The 23,506-nt window shown below is 42.9% G+C and overlaps 1 protein-coding gene across 2 annotated transcripts; it reads left to right on the top strand.

Moving 5' to 3' along the window:
* Window positions 1–717: 717 nt before the first annotated feature.
* On the top strand, window positions 718–19,334 carry znf1035 (zinc finger protein 1035). Of its 2 annotated transcripts, XM_076109542.1 has the most exons (4): window positions 718–1,152; window positions 8,735–8,789; window positions 10,259–10,314; window positions 10,408–19,334. In XM_076109542.1, the coding sequence occupies exon 4, from the start codon at window positions 10,449–10,451 to the stop codon at window positions 18,612–18,614; it is 8,166 nt and encodes a 2,721-aa protein (XP_075965657.1). In that variant the 5' UTR covers window positions 718–1,152; window positions 8,735–8,789; window positions 10,259–10,314; window positions 10,408–10,448; the 3' UTR covers window positions 18,615–19,334. The 2 variants fall into 2 exon arrangements, with proteins under 2 accessions (XP_075965657.1, XP_075965658.1); XM_076109543.1 differs by lacking the exon at window positions 10,259–10,314.
* The last annotated feature ends 4,172 nt before the right edge of the window (window positions 19,335–23,506 follow it).

Here is a 23,506-nt window from a genome sequence, read left to right as displayed (position 1 = left end):
GACTGCCACAATAAAGACAGTTATCTAATTGGTTCTCTATCAGTGGGTGGCAGGTTTAGCGGAAAGCTGGTCCATATTAATTTTCATAATTTCATTGTACACACTCAAATATATTCAGTGACGTAAGATCAATTGCTCGGTAAAAGCAAAGTAAACCAGATGGGTGCAATAACACAGCAGGAGAAATTGTCTGGTCACAGAATGACATATTCAGAGGGTCCTGTTCACCTGTAAGATACAAATGTAGTTTTGGAGTTTTTTTTCTTCTTCTCAAGAACAATGAGTTTTCTTCCTCCATGGTAAGTGGTTCTTATGTGCAACCAGCAAAAGGTTTTTTTTGTCAGACCAGAACAAGAACAGGTGGCGCCATTTTACTGCACGCCTTGAACACAAAATGGTGGTATGCAACTTAACCCTTTAAAGACCAACTACATCTAGTCCAGCAGACCAGTATGCATGTCAGATTGGTGGGTTCCCCAGTAACGTTGATCATACTCATGTATCACAAACTAAGTGGTGCCGAAACTGCACAGGGGAGCGCTGAAGCCCCACTTAGGACTTCTCTGATCAGTGCACATTACTGTCGGAGCAAGTAGTCCTGCCTGTTACAGGGGCAGCTGCAGCAGCAAGAAGGGAACCGTGGCGCGGTCGCCCGGAAGGAGTCGCGCTGCTACCCCGACCGTCTCTGGCTGTGTCAGCCATAGAACACGCAGGGGCGGGCTCTCGCGGAGTACCCGCACCTTGTTATTGGTTGTGACCAGACCGTTGTGTAACGTACGCACATTTTCGGGCACATTGTCTGAAAATTGCGCAAATACAAGATAATGGAGGCGGATTTGGCTCTAACGCCGCTACGCGGGGCACAACAAGCCGTGTAGCCCACGTCGTTTTCCGGGGGAAACACTTTTTGGGGGGGGGGGGATTGAACGATCCTCATCGTCTCACTCTCCAGAAAGAAAGAAAAAAAGATCTTCTCCTGACGATATTTCCCGATTAAAGACGGAAGCCATCTGCAAGGAGGACAGGGGCTTTCTTCGTGTCCTGACAAAAGAAAGACGACACGTACTGTCTTTGGAAGTGATTACTTTAACACGAAGCCAGGAAGGAATTGGTGGTGAAGCACGTGAAGAGCAACACGGGAGCACAGATCTGGTAAGAGGTCCTGCTAAAGACCAGCTGCAGAGGAGTCGTTCACCGTCAGCTGCATGTTATCAGTGCTAGGTAGCATGGTGCTAGCTAGTTAGCTTCACCCAGAACATCAATCAGCGTCAGTGCGTGGCTAGAGTCGCAGACCTAACCGCTGCTGAGGTTGTTTGTGTTTTTGTTGAGCCGATTGCATCTTTACCGTTTCCTTTTGTGTGTGCTGTTCTCCGTCCAGGCTGTGGCTTAAAGTACAGCATCTTACAATGTCACGACCAAGACGAGAGCAGCAGAGCTTCCACGTTATTTCCAGTTAAAACTACAACATGGGGGGGATTAAAATGCTCCTCTCTGTCCATAGCGTCACCGAGAATATAACCGGTTTGTCTGGAAAAGTTTTGGTAATATTTGAACACCTGCTGGTTCTTTTATAAGTCCATGGAGTGTGGCAGCTCTGTTGACCTGTGGCTTAATTGCTCTAAAAGGGTTTATCAAATGCTCTTGTGAACTCTTCAGCAACAAAGTCGTCACCCTTAAGTATATTATGTATGATCTGGCCCAAATATATTTTACATAAATAGTTTTAACCTCGGATGATGTATTTCTCATATCAATTCACTAGTCCTCTGGCAGGGTTGTAGTTGAAGGTGCTGATGGATGGGTACACCATTTATCCTAGTGTATGCACCTGAGGTCTGCTTTCCAGGTAAAGAGGGACACCATGTTGGAAGAGTGCAAAATCCCCCCCCCCCCCCCCCCCTTTTTTTTTGGGATAGTCTCTGACTAGCCTCAGCCATTCTGTCACATAGTGTTTCCTTAACATATCTGTAATACAAAACCAGGTAAAAGGGATTTATCTGTCTGTAAACTGAGATAAACAAGCGTCTACAACAAATTCATCATGAACAACATTATTCTATGGTCCCATGGCAAGAGAAGCTCCATCAAACCAGACACACTCCCTGGGTACTTTACCAAGTTAACCTACTCTAATGCACCACTCTGCCACATATTCTACCTTTATAACCTTTATATATACGGCCACTTTTTGTTCAAACAGAGCGGTGTAGAGAACTATATGTCTTACTGTGTTGTTAATGTGTTACTTTACCGAGGTCGTAGTTAGTTATCGTGTTCCACTGGACCGCATTATATTAAAGTGTCCCCTCGTGTTTTTAACTTGGGTGGGAAAAAAGTCCAGTTCAACAGCACTGCAAACTAAAACCACAACAACAAACATAGTTATTATCACCTCTCTGACCGTTTCAATCAAAACAGAACATCAATGTCTTTGTACAAATAATGAATTGACAACCATTATTCTCAGATATGGATTTTTAAAAAAATAGTGTCATGTTTTGGCTTTTCCAAAAAGCCATTTAAAGAGAGGAACTAATGAAAAATAGTGACACCAGTACACTACATGATGTGTTAATAATCCGCAGTAATTCGGGGTGTCTCGGTATACAGGTATTGACAATAACCGTAATATAAAAAAAAAAAAGGGAAATATTGATACAATCTTAATAGTACACATATAACATCATGTAAATAATCCAGCACCTATCAAATCCCGCTTTTGTAATGTTAGGGTTACAGACTCTCTCTCCACCTCCTAACACTCGTCATTTTCACAAGTGTAGTGAAAATCTGATATCACGACAGCCCTTCTTGTCAATTAGTAGGCAATCTGTCTGTGGTCTGATGTGCCTGGCTTTGGCTGATGTTGGGCTAGGTCACATTAGCTGTGTTGTGTTGTGTTGTGTTGTGTTTGTTTTAAAAGACACTTGCACCGCTGTCACATGACTACACGGACAGTTAAATGGGTTTGTAATTGACTACAGTTTGATTAGCGTAACACAAAGTGGTGCGTTCGTCACTGTAGCTGTGTAACCTTCCCCTCAACCTTCCCTTCAAGGCGATCACATCGGTTATTACTGCTGATTCAAGTGGCTGGTAAATCCTTACTGTCAATATGATCATTTGCAATGTTTTTCAGAATGCCATAGTCATGAGGGAGAGTCCATTCTGTTGAACAATTGTGTAAAAAAAGCGATATGAGGTTTGTTGTTCGCATGCTGTACTCATTGCTATGCAGCAGTTTGGTTTAGCATCCTCTTTTGAACACTACTCTGCGATCTCATCACGAGCAGATCTCACGTTCCTGTAGCTTTATTAGGACGACGGTGAAGTTAGTTGGCAGTTGATATTTAAACACCATGACGTGGTGTGCTCTAGCTGACCTGCTTCAATCCTACCACTCAAGACCAGAGCTGACAGAGGCAACATAGCATGTCACAGTTCAACAGCAACGAGCAAGGGCACAGAGAAGGATACAGTACTCGTCCGTGTCTACCCAGAAGATCGCCTGGGTGAGGCATCGTGTTTTCTGCAAGAGAGTATTAGCTTTCAATGCTTTTCTGTCCTCGTGTGTGTGGTACACCATGTAAACATAGTGGCTCACATAAGAAAGACTGTAAATCGTCAAAATTAAGCATTCTTCTTGGAGATCCAAAATATTAGATGCATCCTATTGGCTCACATGATTCTTCTGCATTCTGCTGTTTTGCTGTTGAGTGTGCTACACACCACTGCCAGGTGTCACGGGCACTGTTTTAGTTGCTGCCTCTGCCATTCCTGTCAAGGCCAAGCAGTTCAGTCGCTATTGCAGGTGCAGATGGCCCTCAGTGAGTGGTAGGGGATGCGTAAATTGCTTGTGCCACTTCTAACTGGAGGAGGAAGCTCTGCCAGCATGACAACCAGTCCTCACCTTGCCCCGCTAGCTGTTGTCATGTGCTGACGAGCCCGATCAACTCGTCTGTTTTCAACTGTCCCTTCATCTACACGACACCGCCAAGACCAGTTGAAATGGCATGTTTTACGGTGTTGTGCTTAAATTGATTTTCCTGTATGTGTCGTATGCCACCTTGTGTTTTTATAGAACAGGATTCCCTCCTCTTGTTTCTACCCGTCCACTGCAGCTGAGCAAGAAAAAGGTGTAACAAAAGGAAATTAGACTTTTTGGAAGATGTTGGAAGGTACCCACTTTGATTTGTCTCATTCAGACCTCGGAGTCTTCACACATCTTTTGTTTTCTGGGCTCAGTTTTAATGTAGCTCATCACTTTGACAACATTAAGGAGTTTCGAGTTGCACTTGATACCTTGTCCTTTTTCTAATGAGGACTCATCCATCCAAAAATGCACTTTATGGTTTCCTCTGTAGATCAGCATTGACTACATATCTTGTGAACAAGCTCAGTAATCACGTTTGATTTCAGGTAAAACCCTTCTTTAGTTTAGAGGGTATGATTTGATTTGTTTCATTTTGCTTTTGTTTCCTTTTTCTAGAATAGTTCTCACCGTCTCAGATTGTCCAGTCGTGCTTGTTGCGTCACCAGTTTTTATTCCATTGCATTTAGTCCACATCAATCAGAATCCGAGCGTTAATTCATAGTATTGAAACATTTTACAGGGCTCCAGACTAACTTTTGATATTGGTTGCACTTTTCCATTCAGGTGCATAAGCTCATAATTCAGGTTCTCCCAAAATTCTTCACCTCGCTTTTTGGTGCTGCTGTAAGGGCGGGATATTAATCGGTGGCCGTGGCCGTCATGGCCTCTCTGTCTGGCCTTGGTGCCCTTCTGAAATCTGTACGCCCACTGACCACAGTGGCCTTGATGCCCCGCCTCCGCTGCTCTCCTCTGCCCCTCTCTTGTCAGTACAGTTTTTAGATACCAGTGTCTTTAGTTGAGATACTGAATTCGTATTGGGAAACAGCGGTGGGTTTGATTTCAAGCCTGGTATGAACAGCTGGAAAGCTGGGCTATTTAGGACGATAGTGTCTTGGCTGCAACGTGCTACCGAAGCAGATCCCGACTACCCTATACAGTATATCCTACCAGATGCGCTGCAGCATGTTTCAGCAGCATCTTTCTGTTCAAAATATGCATCTGTTTTTAACGGTGCCAGTGTGTTCTGAGCAGATATGCGAGGGAAGCTCTGTGTGCTGTGGCATGGAGGGAGACCGGGGGCCATTTCTCTGACTTTTGCTGCGGTGTCCTGAACGGGTGCGCAGATCAGCTACGTGCGCTGTGGCATGGAGGGAGAACAGGAGCCGTTCATCTGTACTCAATGACAGAGAGCTGGTGTGTTAGGACAATTCCTGCCGCTTTGTCTAAAAATACTAGCGTTTATCCATTTTGATTACACTACAGGAGTAAGTGTACTGAAAGAATATGGGAAGCAGTGTTGATGGTTAAGTGTGACAGCAGCAGGAAGGAAGGAGCTCCGGTTTCTCTCCTTCACACCACGAGTGAAGCAGCCACTCACAAAAGAATCTCTGTAATTACCCTGCATGCAACTGAGTTATGGACGTCATGGGGTCATGTTTTAGTTGCGCTTTTTGTAGTCCTTCTTCGTTGTAGTTTCATCATGGCAGACCTACGTCAGTGATCTCCGCCGTCGCATCATGACTACGCAGTTTAGTGAGAGTGTAGTCGGATACTCCAAACACCACGTTGTCTTTTCCTAACTCCTCATGAATTCTCCTTCACATCTTTCCTTGACTCCATGATGTTTTCCACAGAGGTCAAGGAAAAGTGGTTAGGAATAGATGCTAGGAGGTAAATTCTGGACTTTTCGACCGCTTGGATGTGGGGAGCATGATGCATTTGAGCTAGCAGAGATTTACCAGAATATTTGGGAGATCTTCCAGGCATTTATAAATCAGTCCTTACAAAGACATCCTATACCGTGCACGTGAGCACAATGTCAGTTCTGACTTCAGTGAGCAAGAAACATCTCTCTGAGTCCCGAGCATGTCTTCTGTCATTGTTGAGGGGTCGTAATACCCATTATCACTTTGAATGTATTATTACTTAAATCGTGTATTTTCATTTTTAATCTGTTGTCTGAAAATAAGGTGCGACATACTGTTTTACATAACTGATGCTGTGCTGTCAAATTTGTAGCTGAAAATCGAGACTTGGATCTGTGGCGTTGGTCAGAAGAGGAGCTGGAGGTAGATGTGGAAGATTAATGCAAAGACAGCTCTGTTGCAATTTAGTGTGCCAATTAGCTATACCACGGACCCAGCATGCACAATACCCTGGCATTGGAACACCTAAAAGAAATGCAGCAGTAAATTACTAATAGCACTTTTGTCTCTTTAATAACATCTCCACCCGACTCCTTACAATTTAATTCAAATTCAAACTAAACAAAGCGAATGTAGAGCATGAACGGAAGGATTTTGGATGCGGAAGCAGATTTTTAAAACTCCTGCTCCAATTTCGCGTTGATACTGCTCACACCATGAGTTTCAGAGCATGCCCGACCCTGAATGTATTTGTGTATTGGGCACAGTGGCTTCATAGGATTGTTTTAGGATTGTTTCAGACCGTGTGATCCCAACATTTCCAATAACTCCAGAGCGTTGTTAAGTCCAAAAGTCAGCAGTTAATGAAAAAAAAAAAAATGTAATACTTGCCAACATTCGCAACATGGTTTTTATCCAACAATATATTCTCCTTTAATCCACATTTGTTGGCGTTTAGCCTTTCAGAAACATTTTCACTGCGCTCTCCCACTTGCTGCTCACAAAGGATGTACAGGTCTAGGCGGTCTAGCAGCAAACGACACTGACGAGTTATATTCATTAAAGAAAGTTGATTTATTTTATTGAGAATTATTTTCTGAACAGGGAGACGTCTTAGCCAGCGACTAGCAGCTAACAATGCTTATTGTGCTGACAGAGCTAACAGATATAACCTGGGGAGGGGGCACACACACACACAGCTTCCATATACAAGATGGGTATTTAATGAAGTACTCTATTGGCGTTGATATCCCTTTTAACGGTATTAGTATTAGTACTAGCATTGTAATGACACCCAGCCATATCGCCAGCACAGTCAGTCTGCTCCTGTCTGTACCTTCAACTCACACACACAATACTGTAGATAAGGAAATGTGCACAGTATGATTTTATACCGCAGTATATTGGGATCTAGTTATGCTGCCAGTTATGACCCTTGTATAAATACTAGGGTGCCTTTAGTTTAAGCTAAAATTACATTTGGTAACTGATGATGTGTTTCACAAACAAACTCTGTGGCCATATTTGCAAGCATTGCCAAGTGTGGTGAAGGAGTCTCCCCGTACTTTAAGCTATGGCAGATGGTCTGGTGTGAAGGTGCATTGTACCTCAGAGCCCACATAGTGCCCCCCCCCCCCCCCCCCCCCCCCCCCCCCACTGCTTCTCTGCTGTAGCTCGTAACTGCAGTCATGTAAATCAAATAATGTTAAGGCGGTTCCAGTATAATGTCAAATTATTGTCCTGCTCTGGCTAGAATTTCCTGGGCAATGCCTTAAGATTATTGGTGTGGCTGGTAGCTTCATGAGCAACACTGATTAGATCCCACCCTGCGGATGTTGAGAGGTTTGAGTCCCTCCAAATGGAAGTATGCGCTTGTGGCCAGCAGATTATCTTTCCAACCAGTTTGCTGTACCTGCAGCTTCTGAAAGTTGTACGTTAAGTTTAAACCTTTGAATGTTGTTTCGCCAAGTGTGAAGAGAAAAGTGAAGCACTTGTTTTGGAGCAAAGAGGAACAGGCAGTGACTACCAGGTCCATCGATCCTCCTCCTCCAATGTCCTCTTATTAATTAAACCTGCAAACAGTAGGCCTTTCATTTTTGCAATATGTTTATTGAGGCACGAGCCATGAGCTAGCTGATGAGCTCTTATTGCTCTTGTTCAAATGTGTCTAAAGTCAGGGACCCACAGTACCTGGATTGACAGTTTCTTACCATCCATATTCACTATACCATATTCATTCTCAGGTTAGGCTGTGGTTAGCTTGTCAAGAGCTGTAATCCAAGCTAAATCTATGGGTAGTCGTGTTGCACAGGTCTAATTAGGGATGCACTGAGAGTAGCTGGTTTTCCTTAAAGGTCAGCCCATCTCAGGTGCACCTGAGCTGATGCTAACCTCTGGGCTAACCCCCTTCACTTAAATCAGCAGGTGGCAATCAAGTCAAAGGACCTTAACTTGGGTCTCCCGAGGAGCTGTAGCATTCATTCACTGACAAATAAACTGTACAGGCACTACACTGCTGCGTTCACAGCTATAACGTTACTGCTGACTTCACACGCATAGTCTCACCTATTGTTTCTCTTGACCGACCGCTCGCTAACGTTGTGCTGGGCTTGCGAGCCCCTGGTGAAAAGCCTGCCAAGAGTATGCCAGGCAGACACACTGCTGACAACCTCCCAGCTGAACTAATTGATTCGATGGAGACTTACTGGGCGCGCAAGTAACATTGTGGCTGCTAACTCTCCCGAACGGGTGAACTGGGGACTGCCTGTTGTGCGCTTACACTGCAGTTGGGGAAGAAATGATGCGTTTAACTGGTTTGTTCATCAGGTTGTCGTTGCAGCTGGGAGGCTTTTCAGGCTCAACTGACGAGAGGTTAATGTCACGTTGCCGTAGTGGTATCTGGTGCGGTTGTATTGGAGCCCATACTGATATGTAAAAACAAAATGCAAAACATGTTATAATGGTAATAATAATTGTATTTCTTTCCCTTTCACAGACCGCCAGGATCGGCGTCTTTCAATAATTAGATGACAGCAGACGTTTAACACCAGGTACACAAGGTTTTTAATATTGGTTAAGTTTGTGTGTGCATGTTTTTGTCTTTGAGCAATGCTTGTTTTAAAGGAAATTACTTACGTGAAATATCTGAAGGACTCCATTAAATTAACATCTGAAATGCAGGATTGTTGCTACTATTGTTTTTACTACTTCTTCAAACTTAATTGTATTGATTTTAAATGTTTCTGCATCCAAGAGAAATCAGCCAAGTAAACAAAGAATACATGCAGTGTGTAAACTCACAGAAGCTAATAAAAAGCGTTGCATATATTTTTAAGACTCCAACTCATTGTAATCATTAAGTTAATCTAAATAGGTGGGTATTTTTTGTATGTATTTCTGATTCCTTGGACTGTACTTTCTTACTTAACTTTGCCAAATGATGTGGGTCTCTTCCAAACTCGCACTGCTTAAGTGTGCCAGAGAGAGAGAGAGAGAGAGGGATGGGCGCAGCTTCAAACTCTGTCCCTTTCATAGAGGGCTGAGGCTTATCCAAGTCAGGGTCATATGCTGAAGCAAAGTAGACCAGATCCCTCTACCCGTAGCTATGCCATCCAGCTCTTTGTGGCATCCCAGTGCTTTCCCAGACCTGATGGGATAAGCATTCCAGCATGTTCTGGGTGTGGCCTAGGGTCTCCTCCCAGTTGGTGTGGAACAGGCTTGGCTGAGTCCAACTGTCCATAAAAGAGAGATAAGCGGATGTTCAGGCATAAATCAGCCCTGCGTTAAAACGTTGCAGAGGGTCGTGTTGCTTCAGTTACTTGGGAGACATGAAATACAATCATGTCAGTCCAATTTGAATTTCACGGAAATTACAGGCGTCTGAGATGCCAAAACACTCTATGATCCTAAAAGACTGGATGTTGCTGCTGACAACTATCAGCTTCCGTAAACAGTAGAAATACAGCATGTAAACACGGCCCACTTGGAAAATGCCAGGTGTTCCTACTTCACCTTCACAACTGGTACGAAGTACCGTCTTACATTACTTCACGCTTACATGGTGTTTACATGGTGCTATGCTTCACTAATGTGACTATACTACCACTGCCCATCGCCTGGCTAGCAATTTACCCTTGTAGCCCGCTTTTTGGGAATTGAGCCCACATGCCAGGGATTTTGTTGTCCCACCCCCACCACTAGGTTCTTAAATCACTCATGGTAGGACCCTTGTCCTGGGACCAAATTTGTCATTGCTGACCCCACCAGAAACGGTGCACCAGACAACATAGCTGTGAGACTTCCAGGGACTAACGGGGGGGTTACAGAAGGGATTTGTGTAGTTCACCCCTCTTGTGTCAGGCCACATTTCACCATCCAAACTCGTCACAGACTGAACAGTAAATTGTAAATCTACCTGATGATAAATTCATTTTGGATTGAATTTTGACAGCATTCGCCTTTTTAGTGGCCTTGTAAAATCTTCACAATAATAATATTAATCCATATATATATTTTCCAGGTTTCTATGCAGATGTAACTCATCATCCTGGATAGTCCTTGTGACTCCAAGAAAAGGTCCAAATGTTCTTGTCAAGTATTGCGTACATTTTTTAAGTGATAATGGTTGTAGTTTCTGTTTTGTAATTCTATGCTTATTTGTGTTTTCAGGATTGGGCAAAATATGCTATAGCTTCCAATCCTTGCAGAGAATGGCTCATGGGTGGGATTCATACTTTCACAACCTTCCACCTCTATCATCAGAACCAAGCACTTTGACCAGGACATCAGAGTCACAGGGAAGTCTTTCCAACCATATAGAGAACTTCATTGGACATCATGATTTCCCCGGCACAGAGGCTTCACATGAAGCCTCTGCAACAAACTCAAACTTCAACACAAACTATTACTCAAATCCCTGTATAGAAAATCCCAGTTCAGACTGCCTTTATCAAAGATACAGCAACGAAATCCCCTGGCAAGCTGATGGAGAACAAATAGGAAAAGATTACTTGCCAAAATGTGGAAATGATGAAATCTCTGATTTGGCCACAGATGGGTTATCGACATCAGGATCTTTTCCTTCATCTTTTGTGACAGATTTGCAAGAACTTAAGCAAGACTGTGGAATGCTAGCTACATCACTTCTTGAGGATTACTCAGATGTCAGTAGCTGCTCGGATGCAGATGTGGGTGAAACAAGGCCCTCTTGTAAATTTATGGCAAGCAATTCAGTTCGAAAACCCAAAACTGCTGTTACTACCAAACCCAGCTCATCAGAATGGCTTTTCACTGATGATGGAAATATGATGGTTCCGACTGAGAGTCTGTGCCCTAATATGTCAGAGACTAATGTAGCTTTGCCAAGTACTTCAAATGTGATGGCAGGAGAAAACATAGTTAAAGACAAGATGGAATGTCAAGATAAAACTGTCACATCTTACACAGGACACAATCAGTCCTCTACTACTTCTAACATGGTGACAACTACAGGAAGCAAGACTGTTGAGGAGAGAAATGATTATGGTGGTTGTCCAGGTCAGAAACAAAAGGAGGATGTGGAGAGAGATGTCCTTCAAGGAAAAAATTCCAACGTCTCAATAAGTGGCAATGAAAAGTTGACTGATGATGGAATACAGTACCCGGATGGCAATGACGAAGAGCAGATTGCTGCAGCTGTGCCAAATATGACTACATTGAACAATGTGCAAGATCCTTCAGGCGAAAAAGTCCTAAGAATGGAAATTGAGGAATCATTCAACCAAGAAAATGGTAATCCCAACTCCACAGATGATCAAGATATAATTATGCGAGAGGACAAGCAGGATAAAAGTGAAGTCCTAAAAAGAGAAACAGAATCAAGTTCATTTAAAAAAGAGACTTTTGATCCCAGCTCCACTGATCGAGATGAAATCATGGAGACCAACTGTCAGGAGAAAGAAATTGCGACGAGTGACAAGAATGAGCAATGTGTTGCAAGTCATTCAGATCCCTGCTTACATCCAACTAGCTCCAGCACAGATGGCAATCCCTGTCTAGAAAAACAATGGACCAGTGCAGCAGAGAATAAAAATACCAATTCTCCAGATCTAGATTGTAGTGTCCCTGGTGTCACTAGTCTTCTTATTGATACAAGTGACAAGAACAAGCAAGGTGTTGCTAATAATGTCGAATCCTGCTTACAGCCAAACGGCTCAAGCACAGACATAAATCCATGTCTCGAAACGGAATCGACAAGCTCACCAGAAGAGAGAACACCAACCTCCTCAGCGCCAGATTGTAGTGACACTGCTCTGACTGGCGACTGTAAAAGACGAAGTGTTTCGAACGGTTTACAATCTTGTTCAAAGTCAAACACCTTAAGCACAGACATAACTACCTGTGAAGAAAAGGAATTGACAAGTCCAGCAGAGAATACAAATGTAACCTCTTCTCCAGAACAGTCCCAACATCAAAGTCCAGTGGCTGTAGAACAAGGAAGTCTTAATGGAGATGTTGCTGAAAATGCAGAAGAGTCGTTCAAAGAGTTGGACACACCTGCAGATGAGCTGTCCTTGTCTGGCGTCCTCTATGGTGAACCACTGTCAGGAGATGATTCTTCATGTGATGCTGATGAAACAAAACTTGACATCAGTCTGTATAACGACACTTCTGTGGCCAGACCTGACAGCAACTCAAATCCTCAACTCAAATCCTCTATCCAAATGAGAAAACGCCTGCAACCTGTTGTCATATTGAAGACATCCGAGTCAGTAAATGGAGCAAGTAACTCTTATCATTGCGCCGATTGCCAACACACAACCCACAATGTAGATCATCTAATTGAACACCACCATTGTTGCCATTCGGTGCAAAACTTTCAGTTTTGCACGACTTGTAATGTCTACCTGATGAGGAATGAACAATCAGAGAAACATGTGTGTAGGGTGACCAAAGATAGCCCTCGGTTCTCTTCTGACTCCAGCCGACTGAAGAAAAGAAACTGCCATGGCAGCTACAGGTGCATTCGATGCAGACTCCTATTTTCAACACTAACTCAATATATCAGCCATATACGAACTCACACTGGCAAAACACCCTATAAGTGCAATGAATGTGGATCGTACTTTTCACAGTCTAGTAGCATGCGAAGGCACAAGAAAATACCCGGCAGATGCAAGGGGTCAAACCGTGAAGTTACAAATTCTGATGCTGATTCTGATATCAAAGAAACTGAAACACCTCTACAAAAGGACCATGTAAAGAACGAACCATATCCAGATCTACCTGGATGTTATGTAAAGCTTTTCGACATCTCTACAACTCATCTGTGTAGTTCATGTGGTAAAAACTTCTCAACTGCAGACAAGGTCAAAAAGCACTTCTTCAACGTACACAAGGGAAAAAGTCTGGCAGTTTCATCAAGTCAGTGTACCACAAATCACAGTGGTGAGAAAACCCCAAAGGGGGAATATAAGTGTCCTCTCTGTCCACGGCTTTTCAAGTACTCCTACAACAGAGCTCGGCATTTGCGTGACTGCGTAAGAAACTCCATATGTGATGGGAAGGGAAAGATTTCCGGTAAATATCGGTGTCCCTTGTGCCGTGTTACCTTCACTTTATCAAGCAACCGCTACAGACATATTAAAACATTTTGCCTCAGAGAATGTGTAAATCGGCTTGCTAAAGAGAAGACAACATCAAAGGAACAGGTTGAACAGAAAAAAACAAAGGAAATTGAGCAGAAAACGCCGTCAAAGAAAAGTGAACAGATAAAACGAACACCCCCAACTTTAACAGCCCTCGAGCCTGTACGACGTTACAAATGCAGTCTTTGTCCAGCAGTTTTTTGTCATGGTTCCGGAAAGTACAGACATATGAAGAAACATGAGGTGTTTAAACTCACTGGTAAAATGTTCAAGTACAGGAATTCAGTTTTCTCCACAATGTCTAAACCAGCAACTTTAAGTAGTTCAAACACTGGAGAGAATAAGGATAACTCCAAATCAACTGAGACAACTGGCAGTCTTGCCCTGAGCTGTAAGTTTTGTGGAAGATGTTTTGAATCACCACAGTCACTGAAGAAACATGTGCGCAGTCACGGAGGCCAAAGACCGTACAGCTGTCTGGAATGTGGCAAAGGATTCAAAAAGCATGCCTATCTGATTGGTCATAAAATTGTTCACCAGAGGAGGATACAGTGCACTGTCTGCAGAAAGATTCTTCCAACGATTGGCGAACTGATCCAGCACAGAAGCTCCCATCCTAAAAAGGGAATGCTTCGGTGCCCAGACTGTGATCTGCAGTTCCAGTATCCTGCACATCTCCTTAGGCACCTCGACGCCCACAAAAACCGAGAAAAGAGGACAAGTCGTTTTGGAGAGAGACCATCATTAAAACCACAGGAGTCCTTGGAATCCTTAAAAGAGCAGAGTGGGCCAAAGCAGCTACAGTGTTCTCTATGCAAAGAGGTATTTAATGATGCCCAAGTATTGAGGAAACATTGTCTTGCACATATATCTGGGTCCTCGTCACACCAGTGTCCATTTTGCAAAGCCAATTTCGTGAATCGCCGCTATTTGCTGCGCCACATGTTCAAACATACTGGAGACATGCCCTTTTCCTGCACCAACTGTGGAAAACAGTTTTACCGTGACTTGTATCTTAAACTTCACAGTGAGAAGTGTTTGCCTACTCAAACCATGCATCTGGTCAAAATGGAGTCTGACGGTAAGATGGGGCCACATCGGTGTTTCTACTGTCCACGGAGATTTTTTAGGAGAAACCGCCTGAAAAATCATCAACGTGGCCACAAGGCAAACACTCTGCTTCTATGCTCAGGATGTGGGCAGTACTTTGGATTTACAAAATTGAATCAACATCGGAGGAACTGCACAGGAACTTCAGAGCTCAACGATGGCTTATCATCTGTCAATGGCGATGTTTGTAAAAGCACTTCACAGACGAGCCAGGATGTCCACATAATGCCTCCAAAGTCCAATGCAACCGAGATGCTTCAGTTTAAATGCCCGCACTGTACAAAGAGGTTCAGGTACAGATCGTTACTGTTGAGACATCTTGCGTCACACACTGGTGTGTACCCCTATGCATGCATGCACTGTGGACACAGTTATAGAAAGAAGACGATGTGTTTGAAGCATGAAGCTTTCTGTGATGGTGTTTACAAAGAGGGGCAGTCGAAAGGCAACGGTTCTGCTGCAACTCCTTTGTCAAAGACGCCTACTCTCAGTGAGGCGGCACAAAAGCCCAAAGCAGAAGGGGAAGCTGGGTTAAAGTGCAAATTCTGCACCAAGACTTTCATGAAATCACGAAGCCTGAGACGTCACATTTTGACACACAATGAAGTGAAACCATATCTCTGTAAAGCCTGCGACAGCTGCTTTTCAAGGTATGATCATCTGAAAGTACATCAGACTCGCTGTAGAGGGAAAAAAACACGATTGGAAGTCCGTATTCCCAAAATCAGTTTAGATGATGTTGGCAAGGGTTGGCAAAATAGGTTTGGTATGCTGGCAGCTGCTCAAAAGCAGGAGACATTTGAGTGCAAAGTCTGTTCAAGGAGCTTCTCCACTCAATCTAAGCTTTCCCGACATAACACTATGTTCCATCTTACAAAATTATTCAAGTGCACACGCTGTGGCTCGTCATTTGCTCATGAAAAATCTCTGAAAAAGCACAAGAAGATGAGGAAGTGCAGGATTCTCTCTAAAGAAACAAATGCTTCTCTGCCACTGGAAACGAATCCACCAACAAACCCGCCTATAGGGCTGAGAAATAAAATAATACATCGTATCCAGCCTTATTTGAGCAAAAAGCACAAATACACATGTAGTTATTGCCCCCGTGCTTTTCAACACACCTGGCAATTGATCGTGCACACCCGCCTGCACACAGGAGAGCGGCCATTTGCCTGTGAAGATTGTGGCCAGAGATTTATAAGGAAGGATTACGTGACTCGTCATGCTGCAAAGTGCACCAAAATACGATGCATTGTAACACCAATATCATCCAAGTCCACAGTTTGCCAACAGTCAACCACTAAAAGCCCACCAAAAGGCTTTTCTTGTGCATACTGTAGTTCCCGTTTCTTGCTATTTTCACAGCTTCAAGAGCATTTTTTAAATGCACACAAGCTGGAAACAATGGTTCCACCAATATCCTCTGCTCCCTTACAACACCATCTGTTAAATATAGCAAACATCAAAAAAGAGCCTTTGGATGAGAGTTGTGACAAACAGCTCAATGATGGTGCTAAATTCATCTGTAAACTAGATACAGCTCTTGACAGTACGGTCCCCAATCCATTGTCCTGCCCAGAGTGCAATATGTCCTTTACAAATAAAGCTGGACTAACTGGTCATCTGCGTGTACACACAATGGACTATCCTTACAATTGTAAAACATGCAAGAGGGGCTTCTGGAATAAAAGGCTTCTCCGTAATCACACAAGGAAATGTAGATCTGGGCACATTTCAGAGAGAAGTACAACCCAGCAGTTGGAAGTTCCTTTGAAAGGAGAGATTGATTTTGTGCTGAATGACTCTGTTCTAGTGTTCAAAGAGGCCTCCGAATCAATTGGCACTGGCGTTTTGCAGACCAGCTTCTCCTGCAAAGATGAGCCAATGGACAAATCCTCCGAAAATTCAGAAGGACAACAGGTGCAGAGCAGCTCAAGTAAAGAGAAGAAACCTGTGCAGTACCAATGTTCAGAATGTGATAAGAGCTTCACGGATGGCTTAATGCTCATTAGTCACCTTGAAGACCATGGAAGACAAGAACAAGCGAAAAAGCGCAATGCGTGTATTGAGTGTGGGCAGGAGTTTGCTAGTCAAGGAAATCTTACAAGACACATGAAGATACATGGAACCGATGGGAAATACTCTTGCCCTGACTGCCCCAAAGTTGTTAAGACCCCATCTGATCTTGAAATCCACCGAACATGTCATGACCCAAGTAGGCCTTTTACTTGCAAACTGTGTAATCACAGGTTTTGGTCTAGACCATCTCTATGTAATCATTATAGAGAAGAGCATCCAGACGATGTGTTTTCTTGTCGTTTCTGTAGCAAGGCCTATGCCGTCAAAAAATCACTGGCAAGACATTATACAAGATGGCATCGAAATGAGCAGAGGAATCTTGCGAGAACTGTACAGGAAAAGAGCCCCGCTGAACAACCATCCAGCAGTCAAGTCAGCACAACTGGTGCAAGCGATGAGGATGAAAATACCGGCAGTGAGGACAGCGACTCAGACTCTGCGCCATACTTCCCGTGCCACGTGTGTGGAAAGACATTCCCGACATCGGAAAGTCTCGAGGATCACCAGCGTTGTCATCTGGGTGAAAAACCACACGAATGTGCAGAATGTGGTAGATGTTTTTTTCAGGCATCGCAGTTGCAGCAGCATCAACGAATGCACAAGTCTGAATTTCAGTGTCAGGCGTGCGGTAGGGGCTTTGTCTCGCTCTTTGCGCTACGTAAACACAAGCATACTCATGGAAAGAGCCGTCCCTACCGTTGTTCCAAGTGTGACTTCAGTTTCCCAGGGCCGTTGCAGTTGGCGGAACACATGTCTACCCACCGTGAAGAGAACTTCCCATGTGATATCTGCAGTCTTGTGTTTCTCTCCAAGAGTAGTAGAGTTGAGCATCGTAAAAGCCACTCTAAGTCAAGTGACGGCCCCCCACCTCAAATTTCAAGGGAAGAACATGAGAAGTCTGCTCTGCTATCTGAATGCTCATCGGTATCCCCGAAAGAACTTAAATATCGCTGCGGTGTTTGTGGCGAGCGTTTCGGAGACCCAGAGGAGCTCTCGGAGCATGGTTGCATGGAAGCCAAAGAGCGGCCATACTCCTGCTCAGACTGCGATAAATATTTTCTGCATGCGTCTCACCTGAAAAAGCACAGGACCACCCATCACGTATCGTTTTCTAATAGTGAATATCCCTGCAATCAGTGCAACAATAGTTTTGCCACCTCTCAGCGCTTCCTCTGCCATCTGAAGGGCCATGGTGATGCTGCAGCAGAAATGAAACAAAACACTCAAGATACAGATGTGGCTCAATCACACGGTTTCATATGTCCCGTTTGCCATCAGTGTTTTGCCAGTGCCACTGAGTTGATTTGTCATTTCCCCACACATCCTGATGGTACCTTTGAGTGCAAAATTTGTAAAATGACACTTCCCTCTAAAAGTAAGCTCGAAGAACATGAGCGCTGTCACGTGACATCAGCTGTGGAATTTGAATGCCAGTGTGGCCAGAGATTTTGGGGAAAAGATGCTTTCCAACAGCACCACTGTTCCCATCATCAGCCTGCATCGAAAGAGGCTGAAAACTCAAATCCATCAGCTAAGACATCCGCTCTAACTTTTTATCAAGCAGCAGGAGAGGAGGAGGAGATCGACGTTACTGGAGAGGACTTGTACAATTGCGCCGTTTGCTCAATGCAGTTCTCCTCAAAGAGTGGTCTTTTGGAGCATCAAAATAAACGGCACCGAAATGAAAAGCCATTCAATTGTGAGCTTTGTGGAAAAACGTTTGCCAGGAAGCGGTACCTCAGAGTGCACGAGCAAAGGCATCGTCAACAAACCCCGGCTCAATCCCCGGTCGAAAGCAAGTTCAAATGTACCCAGTGCTGCGCCAAGTTCAATACGGCGCAAGATCTGTCCTCGCATATGAGAGTGCACGCTGAAAATGAAGTCGGAGCGTTCCGCTGTGATATGTGCTACAAGTCATTCGGCAAGTGGTCTCATCTGAAGCGGCACCAAGAAAGCCATGTCGGCCAAGTTGTGTATGAATGCACAGAATGTGACAAAGCCTTCGCTTTTCCTCACCTACTGGAGGAACATCAACAGACTCATGCTGGGTCCTCTCAGTAAGGGCTGTTGCAAACCATCTACCTTATCCTCCTTTTGAATAGCTAGCTATAGTAACTTGAAATTCCTTCCATGCCTTACATGTGACTGTACCTCCAATTGTTATCACAATTTAGATCCAATTTGTATTTTTGACTCTTGTAACATACTAACAAAGAGCTTGGCTCATGTCTCTATGACAGACCCTCTCCACCTGCGATTCTATTTACAGTGTAAATATATTTTTTTGTTCGAATATGAAATTTGTATTCAGTAAATGAGCCGGATAATTTCTTGACTGTTTGTAAATCTATGGCTCGTAAACTTGTGTAAAGCTGTTAAACATTCTGTCTGATGAATACAGATGATGCATGATGGGATAAGATGCTTATGGAAAGTCTTGGATAAAGGCTGTAGTTTTTATCAAACATGATCATTATTTTGAAATAGCCTTTAGCTTTGTTGATGATATGTAAGATAAACTTCATGCTGCTCATTTTAATCTATTGGCATTTTGTACTATATGTACTATAGATGATTTTGTATTTTTCAGTTCAACATTTCCCTGTATTTATAATGGGTTGCATTTTTTTTCAAGTTGCTAGTTTGCAAGTTTACTGTACATGCATTGAAAATATGTTTTAATTGAATATTCTTTTCACAAAAACAACCTGAGAATGTTACTTTCTTAAGAAATTTGAGTTGATGCATTCAATTGAGGAGTAAAGTCAACTAGAAAATCAATTTGTGTCTCTGTTTCTTTGTAGTTCTGTGTACTTTCTTTGTATTTCTGTGTACTTTGTGGGAAGCCAACAGAAAGGAAGCTTGCCATGAAAAGCTGCACTTCATTCCACCAACCCAAATATGAGCCAAGTCGACATGCACAGAGCACTACATTAATATACTCCACATGAGGAATGAAGTAGATATTACTGGCACAACCAAAACAGAGTAAATACTTTGTGCAATATTGTGCACATACTGGAGCAAAAACATTTAGGAAAGCGCTTTGAACATTTAGTTTACCAACACAGAATTGTTTTTTGTAGAAAAGGCAAAAAAATATACCATTTGTTTTCTGCACTCCAAAACGCTATTAAATGTCATGGTCTATTTTGTTTCTTCTATCTAATTGAACTCTTACCCTTTTGAAAGTAATGGTGGAAATGCCCAGAGTCTAAGATTATCTTTATTTTGGTGTTTCAATACAAACAGACTTTTATTAAAATACATACTGTATCTAAAATGTGAGATTCTTGCATCTTAACACTGATTCACACCTGAGCTTAAAGTGAGTAGGTATACCTAACCATATCAAGTTCTATTAATTTTATTATAAAAAAAACAAAAACTAAATATACATATATCTGACTCATGGTATAATGAGATGAAGGACTGAAGGTACTAAAACTGCTTCAGTCTGGATGGATGCTCCGGACTGAAGCACCTACTCTACTGGGAGTAGAGCCAGCTGTGCCTACATGCACCAGGATTCATTGCGCACAAACTTCGTCTGATAAATAAACAAAATGAACTCACAAAATGTTAATGAAGGAAATATTGCTTCACCTTAACAGAAAGATACATCCTTGCATCTTCTGAATTGAAGTTTCTCTTCTACGTCGACCTAAGACAGGCTTAATTGCCCTTTTTTAACTCATCGTAACACACACTTCATTCAAACCGGACAGAAACCATAAAATAAATAAAAATAATAAATAAAATTCAGACACATCTTGGTTAGTTTTTCCACTGTTCAGCAACTGTGGTTTGGTTGAAATAAATCCTTAATTCATAGGGTAAGATGTGTAAATATCACAGCAGGCTGTTCGCACTTCTTCAGATGTAGACCATTAAATTAGTAAAAATCGAAAGATAAAAATCACTCTGCTGGTCTTGGTTGTCTCAGTTCATCTGTGGGATAATACATCGGCCATGTCCTCCCCACTGCCGCTGCAGCCATGAGCAGCCTCTCTCTGGCTGAATGCGGTTGAATATCTGAATCAGCCAAAACACTGTAAAATGTACAGAGAAAAAAAAACATCCATAACATCCTCTGCACTCATATTTTGGGATGCCAAGCGATGAGAAGAAGTATTAGAAGCTGAAGTAATACTCTGTACTTCTTCCTTATACAAAGTACCTATGGGACACGGAAAAACAACAGATTTAGCTGCTGTGCCCTAGAGACACAGAGAATATCAGTAACAACTACAGGCCTTTTGCATGCTATGATCTTGGATAGGTAGAGATAAAGTTGAAAATTGGCGAATTTTTCTTTTACTTTAAGGGTAATTACAGGATCCAAGGCCCCTTCAACAGATCCATTAGTGCCTGCCACTGATGCACTGGACTTGATCCGGCAAGAGAAGCTGAGAGCATGCCCTGTCATCTTCCCAAGCAGGACGAAGGATATTCCCACTTTTTTAGGGAATCGGAGTAACTGCCAGTCCACTCAGCGAACAGTTACTGAATGAATATTGACTTCTTTGCAAAAGGTTCCTTCATGAGGAGAAGTTTTATTGGTTGGGGATTGACCTACGTGACATCACACCACCAAGAGTGAGTAAGTGTCTCTGAAAACACTTGGCAGGAATATAGTCTTTAACTTTAACCCTCTTACTGCCAGATCAGTGGAGCCCTTGAGGAGCTGCATGAGATGTGGGAATAGTTTGGGAAATTCAAGAATATGTAATATCCATATCCTGAAAAAGAAGATATAGTTCATGTTCAGCCTGGCTGAGGTGCTTCGAGTATAACATATAGCAATATGAGAGCACACATTCTTGGGAAAGTGGCTCAGATTTATCTTATCAAGCCCAGAAAGTTCTGTGATGCACTAGATGCACATTTCAGAGAGAGAGAGCAGCCAGTAATTGCAGTCTTCTTTCATTCCAGTAGCACTTGCTTTATTCAAGAGGTTGAGGAAGGCAGTGTGGCAATGTGCCCAGTTTGCAGAATAGGAAGCAGTTTGACATTTATCACATGTGTACTGTTAGAAACCCACTGTTCCCAATGCTAAAGAACTACAGTAGCTGGAGACAATGTGGTTACCGGATGTATGTGGACCTACTGTACCTCAGGTTGGTGAAGCAGACCAATGTCCTTATTTCCCACGGGATACCACGACAAAGGCCTGGCCATTCTAGCGGACAAAGCTTTCTGGCCATTACTTGTGCTGGTGAAGGGATTGAATTGAATTGCTTGAGATTGGCTAAGGTTGTCAAGGCTGAATCAATTGGACAAGTGGCCCAATGTCCCAGACCCCAAAGGGGCTCGGAGGCTCCCGGTTGGCAGTTGGTCTGTGGTAATTTAAATTTGTTTTGTCACTGTGTGCACCACTAAAGCATATTATGAAATGAAATTATAGGAGCCTGGAGGTGACACACCTATTTCACAGGGAAACCCCGAGGGCCTACAGATGTTTTTTGCTCTGGGGTCCCCAAGTTGGTTAATCAGGCCATCATATCCTTATAAGTGTTAGGATGTAATGCTAGCCTAATGGACAGGTCAAAATGAACAGTAGTCTGGGGCTATTTGTGTTTTGAGATTTGTACTAATCTATATTAAGCAATAGGACGTTTAATTCTAGCACATTTCATACACAGCGGCAATTTGGTGTACTTTACATAAATAGAAACAAAAAGGAACATCCATATATGAAATGTGATTAACAGATAACAAATATAATTAAATAGAGTAACATAAAAGATAGGCAATATAAAAGGAAATACAAAGTATATAATATAATGTATTGTATACTATATTATTAAAACATAGTAGTTCACATGAGAATACATTTTTTGATTTAGAAATTGCTACATTTGTTGCACATCTACATCTGTAAACAGATTCTGCGTTCACATGTAAATCTGTTGGTAACGGCACATGATTTTGTCATCATAGTATATTTACCAATCACATATGAGCAGTTTTTGATTAAATTGCAGGTAATCAGAGCAAAGTAGGCGGAACTCATTGGCTGAAGTGCAATCTCGGAACCTGTTGTTTAAATTAGCTTGTAAACTGGTTGCTTGATAAGCAATCCAGCCGTACATGTTTTCTAATCGTATCCATCGTCAAGGCAAGGCAAGTTTATTTGTAGAGCACATTTCAACAAGAAGGCAATTAAAAGTGCTTCACATAAAAACATTAAAAACATCAAAACATAAGGCAAAAGAAAAGGAGATTTAAAAACAATTAAGAACATTGATTGAAACATTAAAAACCAGTGTAAGAAGTAAAATACAGTAGTAAAATGAAGAAATGCAGGAAATTGATTAATATCCTTGAATCTGGTTCAATTAAAGGCAGCAGCAAACAGAAAAGTCTTCAATCTTGATCTTAGTGAGGACTCGAGCTGCAGCGTTCTGAATCAGCTGCAGGTTTCTGACTGACTTTTTACAGAGACCTGTAAACACACCGTTACAGTAGCTAGTCGAGTCTACTGAAGATAAATGCATGGACACATTTTTCCTTGTAGCTTGGACCCAGAAGATATCAATGATTGCCTTAATCAGGTAGGGGAGACAGGATGGCAGGGCGCTTTAATTAACTTCGCCGATTGTGTCAAAACTGGCTGAGGACTTTGATCCAGTGGCGGGGGGTGGGGCTGTACGTCGAGGAGTGTGGCGAGGAGTGGGTTTGGTTCCAGCAATGACCAGCTCTTTCATGTGGTCAGTGAACTCCAGGTGGGGGGGGGGGGGGATGGGGAGAGTATGAGTAGAAAGGAGGGGGACCTGGATGGAGTCTGGGGGGTGCAAGTAGGTGCTGGTGAGGGAGGTAAAGACTCCTCCTCTCGGAAGGGTGGAGAAAGTGGGAGATCAGAGGCGGTCCCTGATGATGAGGTTGGAGACCCCTCCTCTTGGCTCTCTTGTTTAGACTCCTCTCGTCTCGTGTCCTTGGCAGTGGGAACA

The sequence above is a fragment of the Anarhichas minor genome, unplaced genomic scaffold (genome assembly GCF_050575085.1).
Source record: "Anarhichas minor isolate MPS153535 unplaced genomic scaffold, ASM5057508v1 ptg000041l, whole genome shotgun sequence".
NCBI classification, from domain to species: domain Eukaryota; kingdom Metazoa; phylum Chordata; class Actinopteri; order Perciformes; family Anarhichadidae; genus Anarhichas; species Anarhichas minor.
This window is presented reverse-complemented; position numbering and strand designations above follow the sequence as displayed.

What these genes read in the sequence shown, in the direction of transcription:
- znf1035 (XM_076109543.1), top strand. Translation starts at nt 10,449, where the DNA reads ATGGCTCATGGGTGGGATTCATACTTTCACAACCTTCCACCTCTATCA.